The sequence below is a fragment of the Aquila chrysaetos genome, chromosome 1 (genome assembly GCF_900496995.4).
Source record: "Aquila chrysaetos chrysaetos chromosome 1, bAquChr1.4, whole genome shotgun sequence".
In the NCBI taxonomy this organism is placed as follows: Eukaryota; Metazoa; Chordata; class Aves; order Accipitriformes; family Accipitridae; genus Aquila; species Aquila chrysaetos.
The window spans coordinates 55,561,811-55,584,932 of NC_044004.1; the positions used below are offsets into that span (position 1 = coordinate 55,561,811).

The following is a 23,122-nucleotide window of genomic DNA, read 5'->3' on the forward strand; positions in this document are numbered from 1 at the left end:
CATTTTTTCCTCTCCCTAAAGCTGTTGGGCACAATCCATAGCAGAGTCAGCTCTACTATGTGACTTTCATGTTGGAGTAGAGTACACTCATTAAATGTGCAGATAGGAGGAGGGTTACAAGCACACTGAAAGAGAGGGTTAGAAAATGATCCTGACAGTCTGGGGAAATGCTTTTAAAGAACTGGGATGCAACTGACTGTAGTGATCAGCATAGATGGCAGGTGACAAGTCAAAAAGCAGTTCTGCAGGAAAAAAAAAGCCTGCAAACAATAGTGAATGACAAAGTGAACTTGAGTTAGCGATATCCTGCTATTTGGGAGCAGAGGAAAGGCAAACATCATAGTGGCTGTGGAAACAGGAATACAGTTGACAAGACGGGAAGTAATGCTTCACGGTGGGAGGGGTGAGGGTAGACATAGTAACAGTCTTCAGGAACATAAAAAGTAGCTATAAGGTTGAGCAGGAGGTTTAGTCTCTCTGAGGAGATTAACTTTGACAGTATGATACAGTTTGAAATGGTAATGGAATAGATCATCCTTGGAGGCCTTTGAGCACAAGTTATCCCTTAGGAATGATACAGAGATTTGATCCTGCACTGGGAAAAAAGCTAATCTACATGGTCTCTCAAGAACCATCCGAGCTCTGTTTTCAGATGAGTTCATTACTTAAATAGTCTTGTTTTGTTATTTTATGCACAGCAGATTGTGGTTTTTAAATAACTTGTAGGATGTTAAAAAACCCACACATTTGATCAGCATCGTAAGAGATCTACTTGCTTACCATTTTGTGGATATGAATGATATTGCTAGAAGTGCACATCACCATCAGTTTCTCTAAAGTGGTGGTGTAAATGACAACAATCTTATGATGTATTGGATTTTTATGGGAAGTAGGTTGTATCTAAAATATTGATATCCCCTGCTGGAGTATTTGGCGTGGCTATTGTAATATTTGTATAAGTCAAAGCTCAGAGTATTCAACTTAAAATAAATGCCAAAGGATTATTCAGATAATAAACTACGTTTACATAGTGCTAGTTTACATGGTTCTAGAAGCAAAGATTGATTGACATTTGCGTTTGTGTTAATTCTACAATGTGAAAGACCTGGAAGTGGGAGACTTGATGAGAAATGGTGTGTGATTGTCATCTCTCAAGTATAAGAAAACAGTACAGAGTCATAAATACTCAAACAGAAAATGAAAATATTTAAAGTGACGGTCTGTTCAGAGCTGGGTGCTGCCTACATTCATCTCTAACACTATGTAAGCATCAGTAGAGAATAATGTTTGATACTCTGATGCTCCATGTACATGTTATGTAGCAAACCCATTTGTTCTCTTTTCATTTTTGCAATCTCATATATGGGCTCATTGCCCATATAAACTCTTTCCTGGGACAGACTAGTAAATATTTTTCTGGGTTAAAATATATCTTGCATAAATCTACTGGTGTTTTATTGATGGTAGTTTTAGGCTGCTGAGTCTGCATTTATATTCTAGAAGAGACGGTCTTTTTGTTATTTCAAAGAAACTGAGCAGTGGAATTGATTAAAATAGAATTGTAACTGAAACAGATAAGCTAAATAATGCAAATCACTCCAAAGAGCAATGTGTCCTTCCCATTGCTACTCTGAAAAGAAATGCCACACATTCAAATATTGAATGCACGTGGTTGTTATGTGTATTATGGCAACCAGCTAGAATTGGCTGACGAGAAGCTCAACGTGACCCAGCAATGTGCGTCTGCAGCCCAGAAAGCCAACCGTATCCTGGGCTGCATCAAAAGAAGTGTGATCAACAGGTCAAGGGAGGTGATTCTGCTCCTCTACTCCACTTTCATGAGACCCCACCTGGAGTACTGCGTTCAGCTCTGGGGTCCCCAACGTAAGAAGGACATGGACCTGTTGGATCAAGTCCAGAGGATGGCCGTGAAGATGATCAGGGGACTGGAGCACCTCTCCTGTGAAGACAGGCTGAGAGAGTTGGGGTTGTTCAGCCTGGAGAAGAGAAGGCTCTGGGGAGACCTTACAGCAGCCTTCCAGTACCTAAAGGGGGCCTACAGGAAAGCTGGAGAGGGACTTTTTACAAGGGCTTGTAGTGGTAGGACAAGGGGTAATGGCTTTAAACTGAAAGAGTGGAGATTTAGATTAGACGTAAGGAAGAAGTTCTTTACTGTGAGGGTGGTGAGGCACTGGAACAGGTTACCCAAAGAAGGTGTGGATGCCCCATCCCTGGAAGTGTTCAAGGCCAGGTTGGATGGGGCTTTGGTGTCCCTGCCCATGGTGGGGGGGTTGGAACTAGATGATCTTTAAGGTCCCTTCCAACCCAAACAGTTCCATGATTGTATGAATCACTAGACTTACCATATACTCAACTTTAAGCTGCTGCCAAGGAGAGACTGATAAAAGGAACAGAAAGGTGATGGATGAAGAGGTTGAAAATGGAGATGATATGGTCAAATGCCAGTAAAGAGAATCAGATTTTCCTAGTTGCACATGTGAACTTGACCCCAGCATGTCAGAAATGCCATATATTGATTATAGCTTTGAAATTTTGCGTGTTCTTAGAAAAAGCAATGAGAGCTCTTTTCAACTTAAAACAAAAATCTTTGCTCGCTGTTGTATCCTTCCTCTCTTTAGACCTGTGTTCTCTCCCTACCTCTCTGCTCCATGCTTCCATTTTTCTTCACCCTCAACTGCTTAGCCCAGCACTGTAAGCCAGTTCATCCTTCTGCCAGTCCCTCTCCCATTCCTAGGCCTGCTGTGCAAGAATTCGTGTTGTCTGTGGTGAAAGTAAGTTTCCACATGCATAATTCAGCCCTGAGGACCTTCATGATCCCACCAGCTCTAGTCTAGAAGGAAATGATAGACTAGAAAAAGCCTGTCCACTAGAAAGGAATCCTCCCTCCGTGTGGCTGAAAGGACGTTTTTGTATACCTAAGGAATGGGATAATTTCCTGGAAGACTACCGATAGTGACGTAAAAACCCTTCTTGGATCAGGAACCATTTAGAATGCCATAATGAGCAGAACTCAACTCTTCAGCTGTTGAACAATATGATAGATTAATATTTTTAAAAAATCAAAAGGCATCTGTTAACATTAGGATGCAAAAAAGATTAGTCCTGATCAGAAAAAAAATGCAGCATTCATGAACCAGGAAGGCATTACTCTGTAGACTCATGCTTAGGACACCCAGCTCTACAGTTGATTCACACGTCCTTCGTGCCTCTTACCCTGTCAGTTCACTCACTAGATTTGGTGGAGCAAAGATGTGGTTCTTCACCAGGACTAGTTGCTTTCATGTGCTTTGCAATTTTTAGTCCACTTTGAAAGTGGACTGATGTTTAAGTGCTTAGCTGAAAACAAAAATATTCTTTAAGCTGTTCAGACCGACCCACTTTACACAGCTTTTGAGCCTTATTTTAGTTGATTTTGATTACCATTCAATTTTCTACATTGTGCAAGAGTTGGAGAGCAATTCCAGAGGACAAATGGTGTATGGCTGATAGCCCATATGGTTGCTAGTGTTTGAAGTTTAAAACAACAAATTTTACAAATACTGCGACAGATAATGAAACCATTCAACTGCTTCCTAGATAACATTCCATACATATGGCTTATGTTTTCATCTCACACATAAGGACATAAATGTGAACAGTGCTACATGTACTAGTGTTTCATGCCTCTTAGGACTTGTCCAGTCTCTGCTGTTGAGCTTATAGCCTACAAAATTGTTCTCAAAAGGTCTTTCAAATGTGTATATGATTTTTCCTTAAAACATCCATGTGATGCTCTCCTCCATCAAACTTGCAAACCAAACATTGATGTGAAGACAATATATATTTCAGAATTGCTGACTGCCCTGCTTGCAGTTGTGAAGTGCCATGGGTAGCTGGCATCTCCGCAAAACATTTGAAATGTATGTGAATATGGGGGGAGTTGATACTGAGATCCTGTTGCTGTGCAGCTTTGTGCATATCTTAAGAGAAGAGGATGTGTTTTTTTCTTATCCAATCAATAGATGGAGAATAAAATCAAACTTGTATGTCAGTAGGCATGGATTTAATGATTAACTTTTTAATGGAAGACACTGTGTATCTGCATTCAACAATATTTCGTATCCTGACTTGCTATATGCATTCACGTATCAGACAAGTTTTAATAACTGACCTGTTAGGTCAGATGTTTGTACGGACAGGCGCAGGCCTCGAGGTCTTTGTCTTCATCTTGGTAGTCAGTGTTCTGGCCCCCTTTGTGTATTATGTTCATTTCCTGTCTGTATCAAAGTGGTGGAAAAATGGAAGACTATTTGACAGAAGTCACTTTGTGGAATAGACTCTGAAATGCACTTATGAGGGCTAAGTACAAAACTTATCTTTTCCCCTGCCTGCAATAGTTCAAACCCTTCAATAATTGTTAATTAGAAGACAAAGGCAGATATTAATGCCTTTACTAATACCTCAGCATTAAATTTTTGTCTTCAGTGTAACTGGGCACCAGTTTCAGAGACAATTTTTGCATTTCTACTATAAAGAACAAACTAGATCATATCCTAGCATGTATGGCTTTGCGTTTGTTAGCAAGATTGGTAATTCCCTATTCTTTAAGGTGCCCTGTTGCTTTAATTTCCATTAGGACAAAAATATTGTATCCCTCATACAAAATGGAAGGGGGAGGAGGCAAATGAGGTAAGGAATGTGAGAGTTAGATCTACCCTGACATATTATTCGTTGAAGAGATATAACAAAAATATTGATAAGGGTCTATTAAACATGTACAATTGATTCTATTCACCCTAGTGAAGGAGCACGGCTGAGGGAAAAAACGTGTTAAAATAGAGAACAGGAATCTTACAGCAATTGCTCATTTTGAGTCATGCTGTCATAGAATCCTAGGATATCTCAAGTTGGAAGGGACCCATAAGGATCATATCCTTGCATTTCCTTTTGTGCACAGAACAAATTTAGTTGCCAGACCGGTTGTGATCCTGGTAGCTCCTACAGAATTGCACTCTTGCAATGTAAGGAGGAATTTTACTTTTTACTTTCTGAAAGTCTAGGTATAGTACCTCTAGTACCCACATTTACATATTGTGGGACATAAATGCACTTGTAATTTCTCTTCCCAATTACAATCTGTAAATTTCTCTGAGTTTGTTATCAAGAACAAAACTAGATCAGGAGAAAAGCCACCAGAATGAGCTCAGGAGGCCAGAGGATCTAAAGAGGACAAATATGAATTGGAGAAGGGAAAATTAGGAGTGAATAGGACAAAGTAATGGGATAAGAAAACCTTCTGTTTAAATGAAAGGTGCTGGAGTACAAGTTTTACCTGAGGATAACCTCACGGAGCAAAACACATTGTGGTCCTGCGAGTGAGACCAGAGAACAGCAGCAGCAGCAGCAGCTGTCATTTCGCTGCTGTACTTGGGTTGAGGGTGCAGCATTCACCCAGCTGAGATGGGGGCAGAGACACGTCGGTGTAAGTGTGTAAGGTGGGCGAAGGTGGGAAGCAGCAGCCACGGAGAGGGCAAAGGCAGTTGCTTGCTGCTGAGATGAGGGGTGTGATGGAAGGGCCCGCGGTATGAGGAAGAGCTCCTAGTGCCCCCTGGGACCTCTGTTGATTGAGTGCACTGCACAGGACAAGTCTCACTGAAACCCTTTATTGGTAAAATCGTTGTCTTGGGAGAAGCGTCCTTCTGGGTCTCAGCCGGGCGCGGGAGTGCTGGCAGCGGCACCAGCGTCAGCGAGTTCCTTGTTCTTGTCTCCTTGCACCCCACAAAGTGAGGTGTGGGGCGAGAAGGGCCCGTGCCTGGAGAGTGTCTCTGCGCTGGTCCCTCCGCTCCACCTGCAGTGGCTGCGTCCTTCAAAAGAGCAGGACGCAGCGAATACTGAAAAGTGGAAAGGAAGGGAGGAGTTACAAGTGCTGTGGCTGGGAGCGTTCAGGAGCAGGCAGGTGTGCCTGAGGACCCGCCGCCGCCTTTCTCATCCAGCCTCTTCCTAACTCAGCTGCATGGGACATGCAGCAACAGGGCAGCCTTCAAAACCCTGCTGAAGGGAACCCCTCAGAACTAAGGCACTATGTCCCTCCCCATAGCTCTTCTGCTGCTGCTGTAAGATACGGTCTTCCTTTCTTTGGCTTTTCTGCTCTTGTCACCAAAGATGGCCCTTACTTCTCGTTCTCCGTCACCTGTCCTGTGCTTTCAAACAGTGCCCCGAGATGTTGGCGTCTGAGGGCCTGTGCTGGCTTCAGGGCAGTGCTGGGGCTGCAGGACCTCTGCTGAGCCAAACCATGAGCAGGAGGGTTCCCTGTGCTGAGCGTGGGCTCTTCCCTCCGGGTTATGGCAGAGCCTCCCGACACACAGCTCTGGACCCTGCTTCCTCAAAAGGCTCAGATCCTTTTTGAGAAGGCAGTATTGCATGCTCTGCCTGCCAGAGCGTTTGGGCTGTTTGAATTTTAGGTGGGGGTGGCATTTGCTGTACCTCGCTCTTGCTAGTCAGGGTCTCACCTTTTTCCTGCACGTAACAACTCAAACCCTTCATTCACTTTAGCGATAGGCAGCGTGTGCGAGATTAGAACGTCTGAGTTGAATTTCTTCTCCAAATAGCTGGAAACCAATGTGGGGATACAATCTCTCATCTTCCAACCTAGAAACGGGAGAAGGCACCCGCAGTGAATAATCAGAGAAATGCTGTTTTGGTAAGGTAGTCTTGCTGTGAGGATCAGGACTGAGTGACCAGTTCTGGTGCCTTTATCTTGTGAGAAATTTCCCTCTCCTTGGGATGAGAGTGGGCTAGAGTAGACAGTTGTGTGCACTGGAACTGTATGAAACAGTTACAGGTTTATTAGGATTTTTCATGCCTATATATACAGTGGAAATGCAGCACTCCTCTTTAGTTGGGTTTTTCTTGAAAACTCTCTCAAAGAGGCTTCCTGGGACATTGTCAAGCTTGAAATATTCTTTGTGACGAATAGCTTAGTGCATAATGTCTATGAGGAAAAGTGTCTTTTGTCCTACAGCTGAGGACATTGCTCAGATAGGAAAACTCATTTTCAAGGGGAGAGTTACTCATATGCCCTGAAGGGTACCTGTTCCACAGACATTTTGAAATTACCATGAAAGGAAAAGTCTGAAATGTCTAAACTGTTTTCCTAAGTTTCATACCTCCGAGCAGAGTCCCCTTCCATGTACGCCCAGACAGCAGAAGCATAGGATCAATGGAAATCACTGAACCAGAAGCTGGTACCCCAACCATCACACAGACGCCAGTGTTCATATTGCAGGAAGCCAGGGCAGCAGTCTGATGGGTCAGGCAGGTGAGTTAGAGAATGCAGTGATGAGTTTGTCAGAAAAGCATTCTTTCTGTGCAGTCATCTGCACCTCCCTGGTAATCTGAAAACACAAGCTGCCTTGTGCAGCAGACGTGGAGAGCTCGGGAGGACCTGTGCTGAAATGTCACTTACCAAGGTATCCACATGCCCGATGGCCTCAAAGGAGTAGTCCACGCCATGGCCGGTCATCTCAGTGAGCACCTCCTGGATGGGCTTCTTGAAGTCATGAGGACTGATGCAGTCGGTGGCTCCCAGCTCCTTGGCCTTGGCAAATTTGTCCTTGTTGATATCAACGGCAATGATGCGGGAAGCTCCAGTTGCCTTGCAGCCCATGACAACAGAGAGGCCAACTCCTCCGACGCCGAAGATGGCGCAGGTGGAGCCTGGTTTTACCTGCACAACATGGGGCCCTGTAAGTCTCCAGTGTGAAAAGGAGGTTTCTGTTGCACAGGGTTGGTGAGGGTGCGTGGGCTGCTTGTGCTTGACACGCCTGAATACCAACCTTGGCGGTGTTGATGGCAGCCCCATAGCCTGTGGGAAACCCACAGCCGAGCAAGCAGACTTTGTCCAGAGGTGCAGCAGCATCTATCTTGGCAACGGCGTACTCCGGCATCACAGTGTATTCTGCAAAGGTGCTGACCCACAGGAAGTGGTGGATCTGCTTCCCTTTGCAAGTGAACCGGCTGGTCTTGTCAGGCAGCAGGTTTTGTGGTTCAGAGACACTGTTGGGAGGGGCATGCATTTGTTTTTCATCAAGTAAAGCACCCGTGGGGGTGTCAGACTTGTTGAGAGACAGCTGACCCCATTTAGGTGTAGGGGAAGGAGAAGCAAACTCACTGGGACTTCACACAGTAGTTGGATTCGGGATTCAGGCAGAAGCTGCATCCCCCGCACTGTGGAAGGCAAAGGGGGATGACTTTGTCTCCTGCAACAAAGCAGATCCCTGTTAGGTGCCTCTCGCTCAGCAGGCCCTGAGGATGCTGCCTGTTGGAGGGTCTCTGCTGAGCTTTCCGATGGCAGCATCCTACCACGAACCCTCTGCTTTCTCTGTCGGGAGGAAAGGCTCAGAGCCACACTCGTGTGCGTGGGGAATAGACCAGGAAAGTGTATCATCTGACAGTCCAGTGCAATGAGTGCACACTCAGGTTTTGAGCCACTGACGTGGGAGCAGAGGGGAATTTCTGAGCTCCGGGCAGCCTCATCCTCTTTGAGAGCTGACTCCTGGGTGTGTGTTTGTGTGTGTGTCTTACCTGGTTTCACAGAGGTCACTCCTTCTCCAACACTTTCCACAATCCCAGCTCCTTCGTGGCCCGGGATAACTGGGAAAACCACGTTAGGAAAGCAACCTTCCAAAACGTGGTCATCTGTGCGACAGATGCCTGTGGCCACAATCTGTTTGGAGAGGAAAGAGCAGATGATGAGCTTTAGAAATGGTCTGGCCTCTGTTTATCTCAATTCGTGGAAGGATTTTTCACAGGGCTTCTCTGGACAGTTAGGGCCTATTGGCAGACACAGATCCCTGACAGGTACATTCAAGGTATAGCCATAAGAAGAGCAATTCGCACAAGGGAGAAAAAAAATATTGAAATGTGTTTGTACCTTGACACGGACTTCACCCGCTTTCGGAGGTGAAACCTCCACCTCTTCAACAGAGAGTGGTTTGCCCACGGCCCAGGCAACAGCAGCTCTGCATCTGATAACCTGGAAGCAGCAGAGGAGATTAAGCTGCATGGAAAAGTTTGCCTTTGGCACACAGTCAGGGACGGTCATCCTACAATTGCCTAAAATTACATGCACAGCGCGTGTCTCTGCGCACCTGAGCACACGCTGCTGGAGCTACACAACTGTCCTGTGCTCTTTCCTGGGGGACTTGCTGGGTGGGTGGGACGTGGTGCGAGAGCAGAAACATGGGAGCGCTCAGCTGTACGCGAAGCCAAGTGGTGTCCAATAAACACTGGCATAGTGTGAAATGCAAAGATGAAGTGACCAGTCCGTAGAGGGTAAGGCTTGTGTTTTCCCTGGGTTCGTGGACCTGGAAAAACCCGCCTGCCTTGTGTCTGCAGGACAGGGCTCTGGGGGTGACCCCGGGGCAGCAGGGCTGAACTGCTGCAGCACAGGAGAGGCTGCAGGCCCTGCTGGGGGGGGTATCCTCCCTACAGCACTCAGTGCTGATGCCCTCCCCGGCCTTTGGCTGGTCTGTGCTAAGGGGAAGGTGAAGACGGCTCTGGCCCCTCTCCTGTTTGCCACGTGAGTACCGAGTAAGTTCCAAGCGGACTTTTGGTAGGTGACATGGAGAAGATCCCTGAAGGGAAGAGACTCTGGTGTACTGGGCAGATCTGACAGCAACACATGCACTTCTGCATCTTCAGGCCAGAAGGACGGCACTTTTAGTAGCGGTGGAAATGCCTGTTAAGAGCTTTCCTGTCAGTCTTGTTAGACATTGGGCTGAAGGTAGCTAAGAGGGGTAAAGGAACGGTCCCTGTCCGGCTGGCAACTGGATAATTTTTTCCCTTGCTAAAGGGATGACTTGTGTGTGGCATCTCCCAAACCCCGAGCTGATCAACCCAAAGCTAGTTTGACATCAGCGAAATTCAGCTTGCAGCTTGAAAAAGGCATTGCCAGGGACGAGGTTGAACGCAGGAGATGAGCGGCTGCAAGCCTGCACCTCTAAGAGCTGTGTTTCCCTGCCAAAGCGGGAGCGCAGGGTGGGGCTGCACAGGAGGCTGTTTTTCAGAGCGGTACGATTCAGTATTTTCATTCCCGAGCTGGTGGGCAGAACAGGAGACAAATGCACTACCTAACGCGGGTACCGACACGTGCAGTTGTATGAAAGAAGAAGCTCAAAGGGGTTTGGATAAATTGGGAGAGTAAGGTCAGAGGGAAGCGGGCACGCTTTGGTGCGCAGGCTGAGCCATTTGCAGAACATTTCCCCGGGAGCAGGGCACCTTGGAAAGGAAGACGGGAAACGCGTTGTCCTTACCTTTCCAGAAGTGGCCATGTGGTCTTAGGGGAGCTGTTGCCGTCGCTGCAGCAGGCTGCAGGGAAGCTGCCGCCCGTCTGGCCGAAGCCCCGTGTTGCGAAATGGCCGGGCCGTGGAGCCGGAGCACTGCTGGGCACCCGCCGGCCGCAGCTGAAGGGAGAGGCAGGGAGCGTGGGGGGAGTCCTGGCGTGGGACGAGTCCTGGCGTGGGACCGTCACCCGAGAGCAGGCAGCTGTCTGTGGTTAATCTGCATCTGATGCCGGGCGCTGCTTGTCAGCGCGAGTGTTGAGCGGAGGAGCGGGATGGCGGCAGGGAGATGCCAATGGGTGTTAGTCAGGCTCCACCGGGAGTGGGCAGACGTCCTCCAGGGAAGCTTTTATTGGTGGCTCTGCTGTCGGGCCATGCCCTGCCCTCCCTGCCTGAAAGGCACAGAGAGCTCTGAGCGATTTTTCTCCTCCGGTTGCTTCCAGCAGGTGTGGAGAGAGGAGGTTCGCGGCACCGCTGGGGCTTCCTCGGGGTCCCCTTGTTGTCAAGGGGTAGCATTTGACCTGGCAGCGGTTCACGCCAAGGTATTTGCAAAAGGATTAAAAAATAAAAAAAGAAAAAGAAGACAGTGAAAACACGGTGTGGTGGACAAACACGCGTGCCCTTTTGGAGCGAAGCTTAACTGTCTGTGGTGTTGCAGCTATTTTCACCTGGGTAGTAAGGGGAGAATGTGTTGAGGGGGGCAGTGTCCAAGGACACATTTGGTTCACTCGCGTGTAACCAGGTTTGCGAGGGGGAGCGTAACTCCCCTGGGCTCTCCAGCTTCCCACAGAGCTGTTTTCTGCTAAGGCATCGGGCGAGGTGATTTATAGGATATTGGATGAGCGGGACGTTGCTGGAGGACCAGGCTAAGGTGAACACCCCGTGTGTGATGTAACCCCCACGGTTACGTGTACAGGGGGCTGCCCGGAGAGCTTTGTGCTGGCACCCGCTACCGCGTGTCCCAGCCCTGTTTCATGGGGTGAGAGGGGAGGTCAGCAGCAGCAGCAGCACTTGCTGTTGGCAGGCGACCCCCCCCAGCTCTCGGATCCCCTGGGCCCACCTCTAGCTTCACCAATGCAGACCGGCAAGGCTACCGTGCCCCAGCAGCCGGCTGCGTTATTGCCCGGGGCGTGGAGGCCCTGTGGTGTGACAGTGGCTCCAGCCACCGGGCAGCCTGTTCCCCAGCCTTGCTGGTAGAGCCCAGCCTCTAGGTGATGGTGGGCAGGTGCTTCCATGCTCCTGTCATGGAGGTGAGCACCCCGCATTGGAGTGGCCATGCACTTGTGGATCACTTTGATCTGTATTTCAGGTGCACAGGGATGTTTAGCAGTTTTTCACAGGAAAACTCTGTGTTTTCATAGGTTTCTTTGCACACCTTTGGTAGCCTCCATCAGACTGTGAATGCTGGTGATGTAGTCCTAGGAATGATTCCTAGGAATAAGGATTCCTAGGAATAGGAATAATCTGTCATGAGTTGTGGTATGATTTCTGTGTCTTGCAAGAGAAAAATTTGTTTCACTTTTGCCCTGAGCAGCCAAAGATGTGACAGCCCTTGAAAACAACATTGGCCTGTCACCTCCCAATTATCTGTGTAGCGCAGTGTTTTCTAATACTGGGATCCGTGCCCTCCATCTGGTAACCTGGAAGCAATAGAGGGGATTATGCTGTGTGGGAATGATCATTTGCCTGTGATTTACAGTCAGGGAGGGTGATCTTAGAAGCACGTAAAAACAGAGCTGCACAGCGCGTGTCTCTGCGCACCTGAGCACACGCTGCTGGAGCTACACAACTGTCCTGTGCTCTTTCCTGGGGGACTTGCTGGGTGGGTGGGACGTGGTGCGAGAGCAGAAACATGGGAGCGCTCAGCTGTACGCGAAGCCAAGTGATGTTCAATAAACACTGGCATAGTTTAAGGTCTGAGGAAACACCATTTGTGCTTTGCCAGACCAAGAGTTTGTCTCTTGGGAAATCATTGGATTTTTCATGGCTTTTGTGGATTTTTCATAGTGCTGTTGTGCTAATAATGGACAGATTGTGCTCTGATCCGGAGTGTGGACCCTGCTCGTTCACAGGAAAGCTCCTAAATGGAGGCTCACAGAGCTGCTGCATGTGGCCCTGCACCCACCTGGAGTACCTCAGAGTCAGAAAGCCATTGGGAAGGTCTGTCAGAAATATGCTCTCCAAAGCTGCACAATCACACAAACAAATCAAACTTCAGCTGAGTGTAGGTGGGGATCTGCAGGGAGAAATACTTCAGGACGGTATGAACTATTTGTTGTTCCCTAGTCAGAAGCCACTTTGTTCCTCCATGTGAAGACAGAACTAGATTGCTGCCTTATAAAATGTCCCTAATAAGAATGATTTCATGGTTTTTTTGCTTTGGACCCCAGCAACTATCCTAAAAGATACTAACAGCAGATGTTTACTATGCTTGGCAGATTGCAATAAGAGGAATGAGCTTTGCATGATCCTGGAGAGGATGGAAGCGAGGAGGTTTGTTGTACTTTATTCCCTAGCTCTATTTTTTTTTCCTTCTTCTTCTACTCTGAAGACTGCTGTTACGTTCTCTACCCTTCATGCTGTCCTGGTTTTGGCTGGGATAGAGTTAATTTTCTTCCTAGTAGGTGGTAGTGTTGTGTTTTGGATTTAGTATGAGAAGAACGTTGATAACACACTGATGTTTTCAGTTGTTGCCAAGTAGTGTTTAGCCTAAAAGTCAAGGATTTTTCAGCTTCTCAAGCCCAGCCAGTGATAAAGCTGGAGGGGCACAAGAAGTTGGCACAGGACACAGCCAGGGCAGCTGACCCAAAGTGGCCAAAGGGGTACTCCATACCATGTGACGTCATGTCCAGTATAGAAACTGGGGGGAGTTGGCCGGGGGCATGGGGGGGGGGGGGGGGCAGATCGCTGCTCAGGAACTAACTGGGCATCGGTTGGCAGGTGATGAGCAATTGCATTGTGCATCACTTGTCTTTCTTGGGTTATATTTCACTCTGTTTTTCTTATCTTCCTTTTCATTACAATTGTTAATATTATTAGGATTATTATTATAATTTTTACTTCAATTATTAAACTGTTCTTATATCAACCCATGAGTTCTACTTGTTTTTGATTGTCCCCCCCATCCCACCGGGGCCAGGGGGGAGGAGTGAGCAAGTGTCTGCACGGTGCTCAGTTGCTGGTTGGGGTTAAACCATGACATCTGCAATAGGGAACGCCTTGGAAAAAATATGTATCTGGCAGATGGAGGATACTTCACCTCTCCTTACTCCTTTCTGTCTCCACAAGCTAGGTTTAAACAGGCCTTCTTTGGCTTCTGTGTAAGTCCTGAGTTAAACGTGCCTTAGCTGGTACAATAAACTAGCTTGGCCTCCACAGAAAACATTTTGCTAGAATACTCTGAGAATTGACATATTATTATACTCTTGTTTCTGCTGAATTCATGTTACTACAGATGAGATCAATTAAGAATTAAACCCCCTCTCCTTCTATTTTGAATAGTGATCCAGTTCACGCTGTTGGTTCACACACAACCTGCCTTGAAAGAGATCAGAACTCTTCAGCTGAACTGCACCTGAAAAGAATTATTTTACGGTCCAGAAAAAATCTTCAGACCTGACTGCACAGGTAACCCCACAGAAACAAATGACTGAAGTTTGGGTCTCAATTGCGGCGTAAACTGAGTTTATTATACACGCACATGTTTAAGGATCTTCTTCCGTTAAAGTCTAATCTCTTGGTAAACTTACCCTCAAATCATTAACCTAGCTGGGCCGCTCAGGGACTCTTTCTGCTGACACAAACAAATAAGTCATCATTAGCACACAGTCCCCTTACTTCACAGGCTCTTCTACCCAGCTACCATGCACACAAGTGCCTGCAAGCTCTGATTAGCACTTTCAAAAGATAAGTCAATGTTGACCATATTTGCCGAGATAGAAACTGCTTTTTTTCCTGTTTCCATGTTACAAACGCAGAAAGCAGTAAGATGCTTTATGTTTGATTTCTTGCAAACTGTTACCAGTCACCTGTTTCCACTTACTCTGTATTCACACTTAAAGGTTAAGAAACCTCCCCTTTATTTAATGGAAACAAATAACAATACTCGATGCACATTCATATTTCTTTACATTGTTTCCTAAGCATCAGATGCACTTGTATAAATTGGCCAAAGATCTAAAACCATACTGACAAAACAACTAAAACATCTCCAAGAAAGAGGTACAAAGGTAGAAAAACACCAAACCAACGACAGCACAGAACACCACCACGGCAGTTTTATATAAAATGCTTGGAAGTGTTAATTTGGTAAAATATCCAGTGGTGAGACATTCTCCAGTACCTAAGTCTGTGATGTCCTTAAATATAATTTACTGAAATTATTAATTCAAACACATGGTCACCATAAATTTTAATCTCTGCAGTAATTTTCTTGCTATCAGGTAATGGAATGCTAAAATCATTCAGGATGGATACATAGTTCTGACCTAGAGTTTTACTGTGCTGACCTGCATGCACAAATCTGTTGTTAAGCTTGCAGTATTATGAAGGCCCAAAGAAACAGTTTCCTTCATTTTTCTTTTATTAAGAGACTGCATATTAAAGGCCATTTTAAAAATTCCAAACTTTTCATAACACCTGTGACAGCAGCAAGTCCTCTAATTCATAACTGGCTATCAAAAGAAAATTGCAGCACAATACAGAGGATTTAAAGCAAGAATCATGAAAAAGAGGTAGGAGGAAAAAGATTATTTCATTTATAAACGCTGTGCTTGAAGTCTGGGGTTTGAGCTTGATCCTTTTATTCAAGGGGGGTGGTGGGAGGCCCTTCAGAAATGTCTTGGTTTGTATTTCATATCAGTTGTCCTGGAGGATAATGAAGTTCGTACTGGTGGTGAGCCATCTGCTGCTCAACAATGGGGAATCCTAGAGCACCAGGACACTGCGAATACTGCAACATAAAATGACAAGTTAGTAACTGTAGAAAAGCCTCTGGGCTAACATCAGCAAAACACTACTGTTTTCTCTGAAAATCTAGGCTATTCCTGTCAACCAGGGCACTCCCTCCCTCCCCTTCCACCCCCGCTTGCAGCAAAAAGACAGGGCAGATGTGCAAACCTTGCTGCAGATGCAGAGAACAAAACTCATGCAAGACTGCAAAGCCTTCGCTCATGAAGCCCAGGGCTCCTGGCAATTAATCACCAAATATAGCCCAGGAAGTCCTTGGAGGGGGGCTTAGACACATCTTTCCAGTTACAAATGGCTCTGAGGGTAACCTCTGAATGGTACAGGTTAGTCCGGGCTGAAACACTGAATTGTTTCACCTAGTAAGAATGGTCAGCTGCAACATGCCTCTGTGTTCAGGCTGACTGTCAGTATTTTAGCAAAGTTGATGGCATCTGTGTCCTTACCACTTTCCCGTTTGTTACACTAAAATCTAAAACTAACATTTACAGCACATCTAAAATAAGGACAGTCAAAAATTAAGTGTGTGCTGCATAGTTAGAACCTGAGAACAAACCTCAGGGGCTAAATTCTTCTGTTACATGCTTTTTGTATTTAGAACAAGTAACACCTAAAATAACTGCTAGCAAATGACAATGAAAACATGAATGTAATTCTCCAGACTGTGTAAGTTATAAACAGCTAGAATGTTCAAAAAGGGTAGTCCCCACACATACTAAGATATACAAATGTATTTCCCACTTCTGCCAAGGAGAATTTTCAATTATTTGCATGGTGAATCTTGTTAAGTGTCTCTGGCAAACAATATTTCCCATTTCAACACCCTATATAAGCAGAGTCTGAGCTGAACTCTCACAATATTTGAGGAAAGCACGAGAGCTAAATTCTGAGTTTGCAATGTATATATACACCAAGTACCTTCCTTTTCAAAAAGCTCTGAAGTTCAAAGTAAACTACCCAGTGACTTTAGGACTAATTGCACTGGGACTCTGCTCCCTATCTCACAAGAGGAATGCTGAGTTGCTCTTCCAGTAAACATAGGCTGTTTCTGTGTTCCTGCTCCTCATCCTAAAACATTTCTTGGAATGCGGTGTAGCTAACCCCTGGCACTCTACAGCTTGGCCTTCCCAGGCTCCCTTGGTTGTAGCTCTTTTCCAGTGGGCAGTGGGCAGAGACTTCCTCACTTGTGTGGTCTTTTCCCCTCTGCCACCCAGACACTTTGCTCAAACTAGAACCTGAAAGTTCCTCTGAAGGAAAGACAGGGCCCACTGCATTTCAAAAGCTAAAGCTTTGCTGGCTTTATTACTACAGCTGCAACCCATGGACACACACTGGGTGAGATTAAGGGGCACAGCAGATTGCCTTCCCTATTCTCTGCCGTGAAATCATACTCTGTGTTACTGTACAGCTCCTTTAGGTTATTTATATAGAACCTTTACAAGTAAACAACATTTACCTCTTCCCGGTCCTTAGCAAATCAAATCCTTCATTGATTTTAGTGAAAGGAAGTGTGTGGGTTATTAATGGTTCCAGAACAAATTTTTTCTTCATGTAGTCAGCAACCAGTTTAGGGACTGACTCTTTACTCTTCCAGCCTGAAAAAAACCCACAGACAATGGATAATGAAACATTAAATGCTTGTGAAAATAGATAAAACCCATGGCGGCTTAAATTTTCAGATAAACTGTCTATAGCAGAATAGCATGATGAAATGTTGCAGCATGTCTTTACCTTTGTTAACACAGAGTGCCAGCAGGAAACATGGGATGAAGTGCAGCTATTGGTAGAAGACCAGGAAAAATGTGAAACTTTACAGAATCCAAACTTCCCCCACATTAAATACTGTTTCAACTTGTCTACTGATACACAGTCCACTAAATCACACATCATACAAAAGCCAGAGTGCTGACCTCCATGTTGGTAACTGGAAACTTGATTGCCTGGTGAAAACTGGGGGGTGGGGAGTGGATGTGTCTCTTTTTTCTTACAAGCAGTACTAGATAAAGCAGTCTCAAATAGCAGGATGCCCTTCCAGAGGAACCTAATTTGTCTCTGCTATTCTATTCAGGTGTCTATTGAATAGATCAGAGGAACTGGTTGCCAGTGAGAAAACCTGTTGTTGGAATCAAGTTTTCTGTGGCCTTCAACGTTGTGTTGAGCAAGCTAGGGCTTGCTGAGTGTGGGACTGCTGGGAGAGCTCAGAAAAGAGAAAGAACTGGAAGGGACTAATGGCAGCTGGCAAGGGGCTGAGCTGGGGTCTGACCTATGTGGAAATCAGGTGGGTCTGACCCCTGATGTCCTTTAGGGTCCTGACTCTCCATCTCTCCCGCTCTCTCTTTTTCTTTCCCTCTCTTTCTAGCTTTCTATCCCTCTCATTCTCCTGCTCTTTTTATCTCCCTCCCACTCTCCTCTCTCCCCCCTTACCTTTTCCTCATTTTCTCTTTTGCTCCCTTTGCCCTTTTCTCTTCTCCTTCTCCTTTTCTTTCTCCTTATCTCTTTTTCTCTTCTCTATTTTTATCTCTTCTCCTCCCTCCCCTCCCCCTCCTTTTCTTTCTCTCTTCTACCTTTCTCTCTCTTTCTCTCTCCCTTTCTTTTCTCTCATTTTTGCCTCTTATTTTTCTCCTCTTTTTCTCTATTTTTTCTTTTTGTCTCTTCCTTTCTCTTCCTCTGCCTCTTCTTCTCTCCCCTTTCTTCCCCCTTCCCTCCCTCTTTTTCTCTCTCCTTCTCTTGCCATTAACTAACAGTTCCCATAATTAATTCCCTTTGTGCTTCTTTGTCAGCAAAATAGCTATCAATATTACTTCCAACAGGACAAACTAAGCAATGAATTTAGATATATCCTATTTCATTCAAGATGGTTTAGAAGTTTCCCATGCCAGTTAAATCACCCCTTTCCAAGTCCTTACCTCCAAAGACAGACCCTTTCCAGGTGCGACCAGTGAAGAGGAGCATGGGGTCAAAAGTGATCTTTTGTGCTGCAGGGGGCACCCCCACAATCACACTGACTCCGTAGTTGTATTGGCAACAGGCCAAGGCTGCAGTCTGCATTTGAAACAGAGGGACACCCAGAGTCATGCAAGATTTGCCGCTGGGGCACAAAAGTTTGAATTCCTTCTCCTCCTCTCAGGGCTCAGCTTACAATTCATTTTTTGTAACTGAAACCACATCAGACAACTTCCAGTGTATCAGCTCACACCATTGTATCTGCTGTCACGGGTCAGGTATGTCCTAGCTTTGTTCTCCTTCCCCATTTTGTCTTAGTCATTAGTGATAAGCCACCGTTGGAAAGCAGATAGTGGGCTATGTGAAATTTAGCCACCCTGGTTAGGCCAAAGGACTACATTGAAGTTCCCTTTCCTAAGCTTTGAATGCGCCTTCTGTCCCTGCATCTCAGTGGCAGACAGCTGGACTTAACAGGTTTGAAGTTAGCTTGACACTTTGCCAGTGGCTCTCAGCTCCTCACTTTTTGTGCTTAGTGGATTAGCGAAGAGAGAGCTAACAAGCTAATGCCTCATTTGACCACATCTTTTGGTTGCATACCATGGTTTCGGTACAGCCAATGACCTCAAAGGAGTAGTCCACACCATGGCCGGTCATTTCAATCAACACTTCGTGAACAGGCTTCTTGAAATCTTTAGGGTTGACACAGTCGGTGGCTCCCAGCTCCTTGGCCTTGGCAAACTTGTCGCTATTGATATCAACGGCAATGATGCGCGAAGCTCCAGCTGCCTTGCAGCCCATGACAACAGAGAGGCCAACTCCTCCCAGGCCAAAGATGGCGCAGGTGGAGCCTGGTTCCACCTATAATAACCATATAAACATGGCATACTGTTATGGGTTAGGTAAAGTACAATGCATTTTCTTATTATCAACATGTTTTTACTTCAGCCATTTCTTGTAATTTAGAGATTACCTGCTGGGAACGAATTTGCACATGCACACCTACTAGTGAAGTAGCCAGCTATACTGTTACAATCCTATGTGTGACTAAGATAAATTGTCCCTAAAATACATTTCTGAGACCAGGTTTTCATTACACATCTCAGCTTCAGGTTTAGAGACACATTTTTGATGCTTTATATTCCAGTGGTGTTAAGATCTGTAGTGTCACTCCCCTGGAGACAGTGCCAGCTCTAAAAGTCACATTCATGTTTCGCTACAAATTACGAGTGTTGCATATATAGGCTTCCACATATTCCTAGACTTAAGTTACAGTAAACCAAATCAGCTCTGTTGTAACATTTTTCTAGGGGTGATAAAGCTATGAAAGAAAACTTAATAGATGGTAATAAGTATTTTTCCTGGATTTTGAATTGAAGACTTCTGAGTACCTTAGAGACAGAAAACTGAAGTAGGCGATGAACTAGGATCTTCTTTCCACCCTGAACTCAACAGAGTCCATACCTCCTGGCTGCCATGCTGATGACCCGCTCACAGGCCACATAATCCTGAACAGGCCCCATGAGATACCAGAAACACCCACCAGGATACTTACCTTGGCAGTCTGCACAGCAGCCCCATAACCGGTTGAAAATCCACAGCCAATTAGACAAACTTTTTCCAGAGGAGCAGCAGAATCGATTTTGGCTACAGACAATTCATGCACTACTGTGTATTCAGTGAAGGTACTGGTACCGATAAAATGGTGAATTGCTTTTCCTTTACAGGTGAATCTAGTGGTGCCATCAGGCATTAATCCAGAACCTGAACCAATGCTGTTTGAAAGATGACCAGAAATAATGGCAAGTGAAATCTGTTGAATGTGATCAGTTTTGTATAAATAAAAATCAAAAAAGGGTTGTAGGTAACTCAGGAAAACTCACTCATTTTTACTGCACAGATTACCCTTGGTGTTTAAGCAACTGTTGCACTCCCCACACTGTGGAACAAAGAGTGGAATAACCTTGTCTCCTAGAAATAAAACAGTAATGACAGAGGATTAAAAAAGGCAAACAAGAAGCATGCAGGTAAAAACATGAAGCAAGTGTATTTAACCCCTAAGCAAATGTACACTAGGAGTGCAGTGCTGGTTTTATTTCCTTCTGCTGCCCTTGGAAGATAAAACATCTCTCTCTGTTACAAAGGACACCATTAGGGCAAAGTTATGACAACTAATTTCAATATGCAAAATTCCTGGTGTCTTTCATAGCACTGAGTCTGAGCTATGTCATAAAACCATGTTAGCTACTGACATTCCTGAAGTACTTATTCAGCAGTTTATTGCATCTTCTGCTTGAAGGGAAAATAGCAACACATAGGTAAAGAAACATAAAAATTGACATCCACTAGGACAGCAGATTGGAGTGCCAAGACAACAGGCCTGTAAACTGTGCATACAAAGAATGCGAAATTAAGCATTAATTTGCCAGGCCTCGAGTCTCTTTATTATTTGCAGTCCTGTTACTGTCACATTGGAGTAAAGGTCGGTAAAATATTTGTCAGAGAAGCAGTGACACTTACAAGCTAAGACAACATCGCCAATTCTCTAGCACAGTTATATGATTAACAAAGTAGCACGTAGCTTCCCGGTGCAATTTTTTTACTGCTACGCATTTTCCACAGCAACAATGTATGGTAAATCCCTAATAATCTCTAAACAGGTATTCCCTAATACTGATCAGTTTGTGATTTGGCAGTTCTAAAATGTCACTAATCCTTGAGAAGTTGAAAGTCAAGTGAAAGTCAAGGGAAATCTTTGATTTCCACTAAAAAACGGAAAATGCCTACAGAACACAAAATGCCCCCACTACCCTAACCCTCAGTTAACTTAGAACTGTGACATGGGCTTAGTAATTGTTCTGCTAAAGAAACTTTGCACGTCTCAGAGCCTTTTTTAGAACGTGAAGGTGTAAATTAGGCAACATCTGTGATTTTGTGCGTGTTCAGGCCTGTTGTTTCAGCTCACCTGGAAACAGATGGCAGCTAGAATTAGACAACAGAGTGATTTATGAACGCAGACATCAGAGAAAAAGCAGTTAGAGCAATCACTGAAATTTGCAATACACATATTTGTTTGGAGTTAAAGCAGAAATCTCTAATAAAACTTTTTCTTACCATACATACCAACCTGCTTTGGACAGACTTCATACTTGCTGCCAGTATGAACAAAGACACTATAAGTACGGAGATGTTAAAAGTGAACTACTTAGGTATTGTAACAAACTGCCTGCATAAAATCGAGCATTTCTATGCAGATTTTGTTCACTGCATATTTTGTTTTAATAATTTAGATCTTGCTGGAATTTATTTGGTCTCGTAAAAATATATAGAAATCCCATCTCGTTTTGCAGCCGTTGGAAGAAAATCAGCATCTTTCACTAACTTCTCTACCTACCCACTGTGGCACAAAGAGTGTAGTGAGAGGAGCAGCTGGTCCGGATAAGTGTCCTCAGAGCCATCCAGCCCTCAGTGAGCAGTGCTGACTCACCTGCACTGGTGCTGCACACAAGCAAAGCCTGCAGCAGGGTGGGCACCCCAGTCATGCCCTGATGCTTTCACAGTGAAATAATTGAACACACAGAACTAAGTTCTGGCCTACTGAAGTCAATGGGTTATTTAGCTGTTAGGAGAACTAAAAGAAGGTGCTTTGACATGTTGTCTAGTGCTTTGCTTTGCCTTATTCTTGGGAGAGATCGGCTGTGTAAACTGTGTTTAAAGAACCTGCAGCTAATACCTGACTTCCTATGAACAACAGCAAAGAATCTATGTTCTTAAGTCCATGACAGGAAAAGCGCTATGTAGGTGGAAAGCAAGCTGCAGATGTTTTTGCCAAAATCAAAAGAAATTGAATAGAAAATCTGAAAATAAATCAAGATTGGGAACACAGAAAGATGTAAATAGCATGTAGTGTCCTTTAAGGTATGCTTGCAAAAACTCAAAAGCTGGAACATTTTCCTCTGCAATACAAGGACTCACGCATGTAACCATCTTTGACTTAAACAGGAGTCTGCAAACTCAGCACAGGGTTTGTGTTCAGTGCCGTTTCATACCTGGTTTGATCGAAGTTACTCCCTGCCCAACACTCTCCACAACACCAGCTGCTTCATGCCCAAGAATGATTGGAAAAGGCATAACCAGTCCACCAGTTATCACATGGTCATCAGAGCGACAGATCCCTGTGGCCACGATCTGATTTGGAGGAAAGATAAGAATATTTCAGCATTTAACTATGTCACGTCATATGCGGACGTGAAATGATATCATATATTTGGAGAAGTCACTTGCTTTGCTCCAAAATCACATATGCACACAATAAATCTATGGGTCAAACACTTTTGGTTGTGTGATTCATGATTTTAATGGTTTGTATTAGTCTTTAATCTACAAAGCAAGGCTCCTTTGTGAATGTTTGCTATGCACTACTGAGCTCTGTAGGAAATCTCATTGATTATCTGGCAGAACCAATGTTCTAGCAATACAATTATATATGAAGAATAGAATAAAATAAATTATTCCTAATATTTATATATAAAGTAGAAGAAGTTGTAAAATATTATAAAATTGTGTAAATATAAATTATCACACATTATTTATAAACATAGAAATAAGATATATATTTTATATTCCTTATATTTAGATTATATTGCAATATATTATACAATAGATAGGTTATATAAATATGTATTATAGAATGATATAAAGTTATATATAATTACATGATAATTATTATATATTAACTATATATTTAAAATATATGTATATGTTATATATACAAAAAATTAGGCTACACATAGTATTTTATATCACATTTTGCCTTTTCTTGCAGGTAGCACCTGCAGTATTTCTTTTGAAACATTCAGGTATGTCTTTACAGCTTC

The 23,122-nt window shown here is 44.5% G+C and overlaps 2 protein-coding genes and 2 long non-coding RNA genes across 16 annotated transcripts in view; 2 read left to right on the forward strand and 2 right to left on the reverse strand.

Moving 5' to 3' along the window:
* Positions 1-5,647: 5,647 nt before the first annotated feature.
* Positions 5,648-10,745, reverse strand: LOC115340795 (alcohol dehydrogenase 1). Its single transcript, XM_030012822.2, has 9 exons — positions 10,314-10,745; positions 8,933-9,034; positions 8,584-8,725; positions 8,171-8,258; positions 7,836-8,055; positions 7,466-7,726; positions 7,167-7,302; positions 6,510-6,648; positions 5,648-5,891 (listed from the first exon to the last, which is right to left on the reverse strand). The coding sequence occupies exons 1-9, from the start codon at positions 10,329-10,331 to the stop codon at positions 5,867-5,869; spliced, it is 1,131 nt and encodes a 376-aa protein (XP_029868682.1). The 5' UTR covers positions 10,332-10,745; the 3' UTR covers positions 5,648-5,866.
* Positions 10,746-10,786: 41 nt separating this feature from the next.
* Positions 10,787-17,814, forward strand: LOC115340830. Its single transcript, XR_003923205.2, has 4 exons — positions 10,787-10,882; positions 12,779-12,833; positions 13,842-13,967; positions 17,374-17,814. It is a non-coding gene; the product is annotated as an uncharacterized LOC115340830 (long non-coding RNA).
* The window catches only part of LOC115340754 (alcohol dehydrogenase 1), a 59,023-nt gene continuing 50,805 nt past the window's right edge, over positions 14,905-23,122 (reverse strand). For 12 of the 13 annotated variants that reach the window (XM_030012749.2, XM_041124531.1, XM_030012762.2 and 9 more), the window contains 7 exons: positions 22,295-22,433; positions 20,129-20,216; positions 19,801-20,020; positions 18,846-19,106; positions 18,212-18,347; positions 16,762-16,900; positions 14,905-15,291 (listed from right to left, as the gene is read on the reverse strand). In XM_030012749.2, coding sequence (XP_029868609.1) covers positions 15,267-15,291; positions 16,762-16,900; positions 18,212-18,347; positions 18,846-19,106; positions 19,801-20,020; positions 20,129-20,216; positions 22,295-22,433 — 1,008 coding nt within the window. In that variant the 3' untranslated portion in view covers positions 14,905-15,266. The remainder of the gene's footprint in view (positions 15,292-16,761; positions 16,901-18,211; positions 18,348-18,845; positions 19,107-19,800; positions 20,021-20,128; positions 20,217-22,294; positions 22,434-23,122) is intronic. The other variant, XR_005932723.1, reaches the window with a different exon arrangement.
* On the forward strand, positions 20,160-22,576 carry LOC115340837. The gene is made up of 2 exons (XR_003923207.2): positions 20,160-20,272; positions 22,248-22,576. It is a non-coding gene; the product is annotated as an uncharacterized LOC115340837 (long non-coding RNA).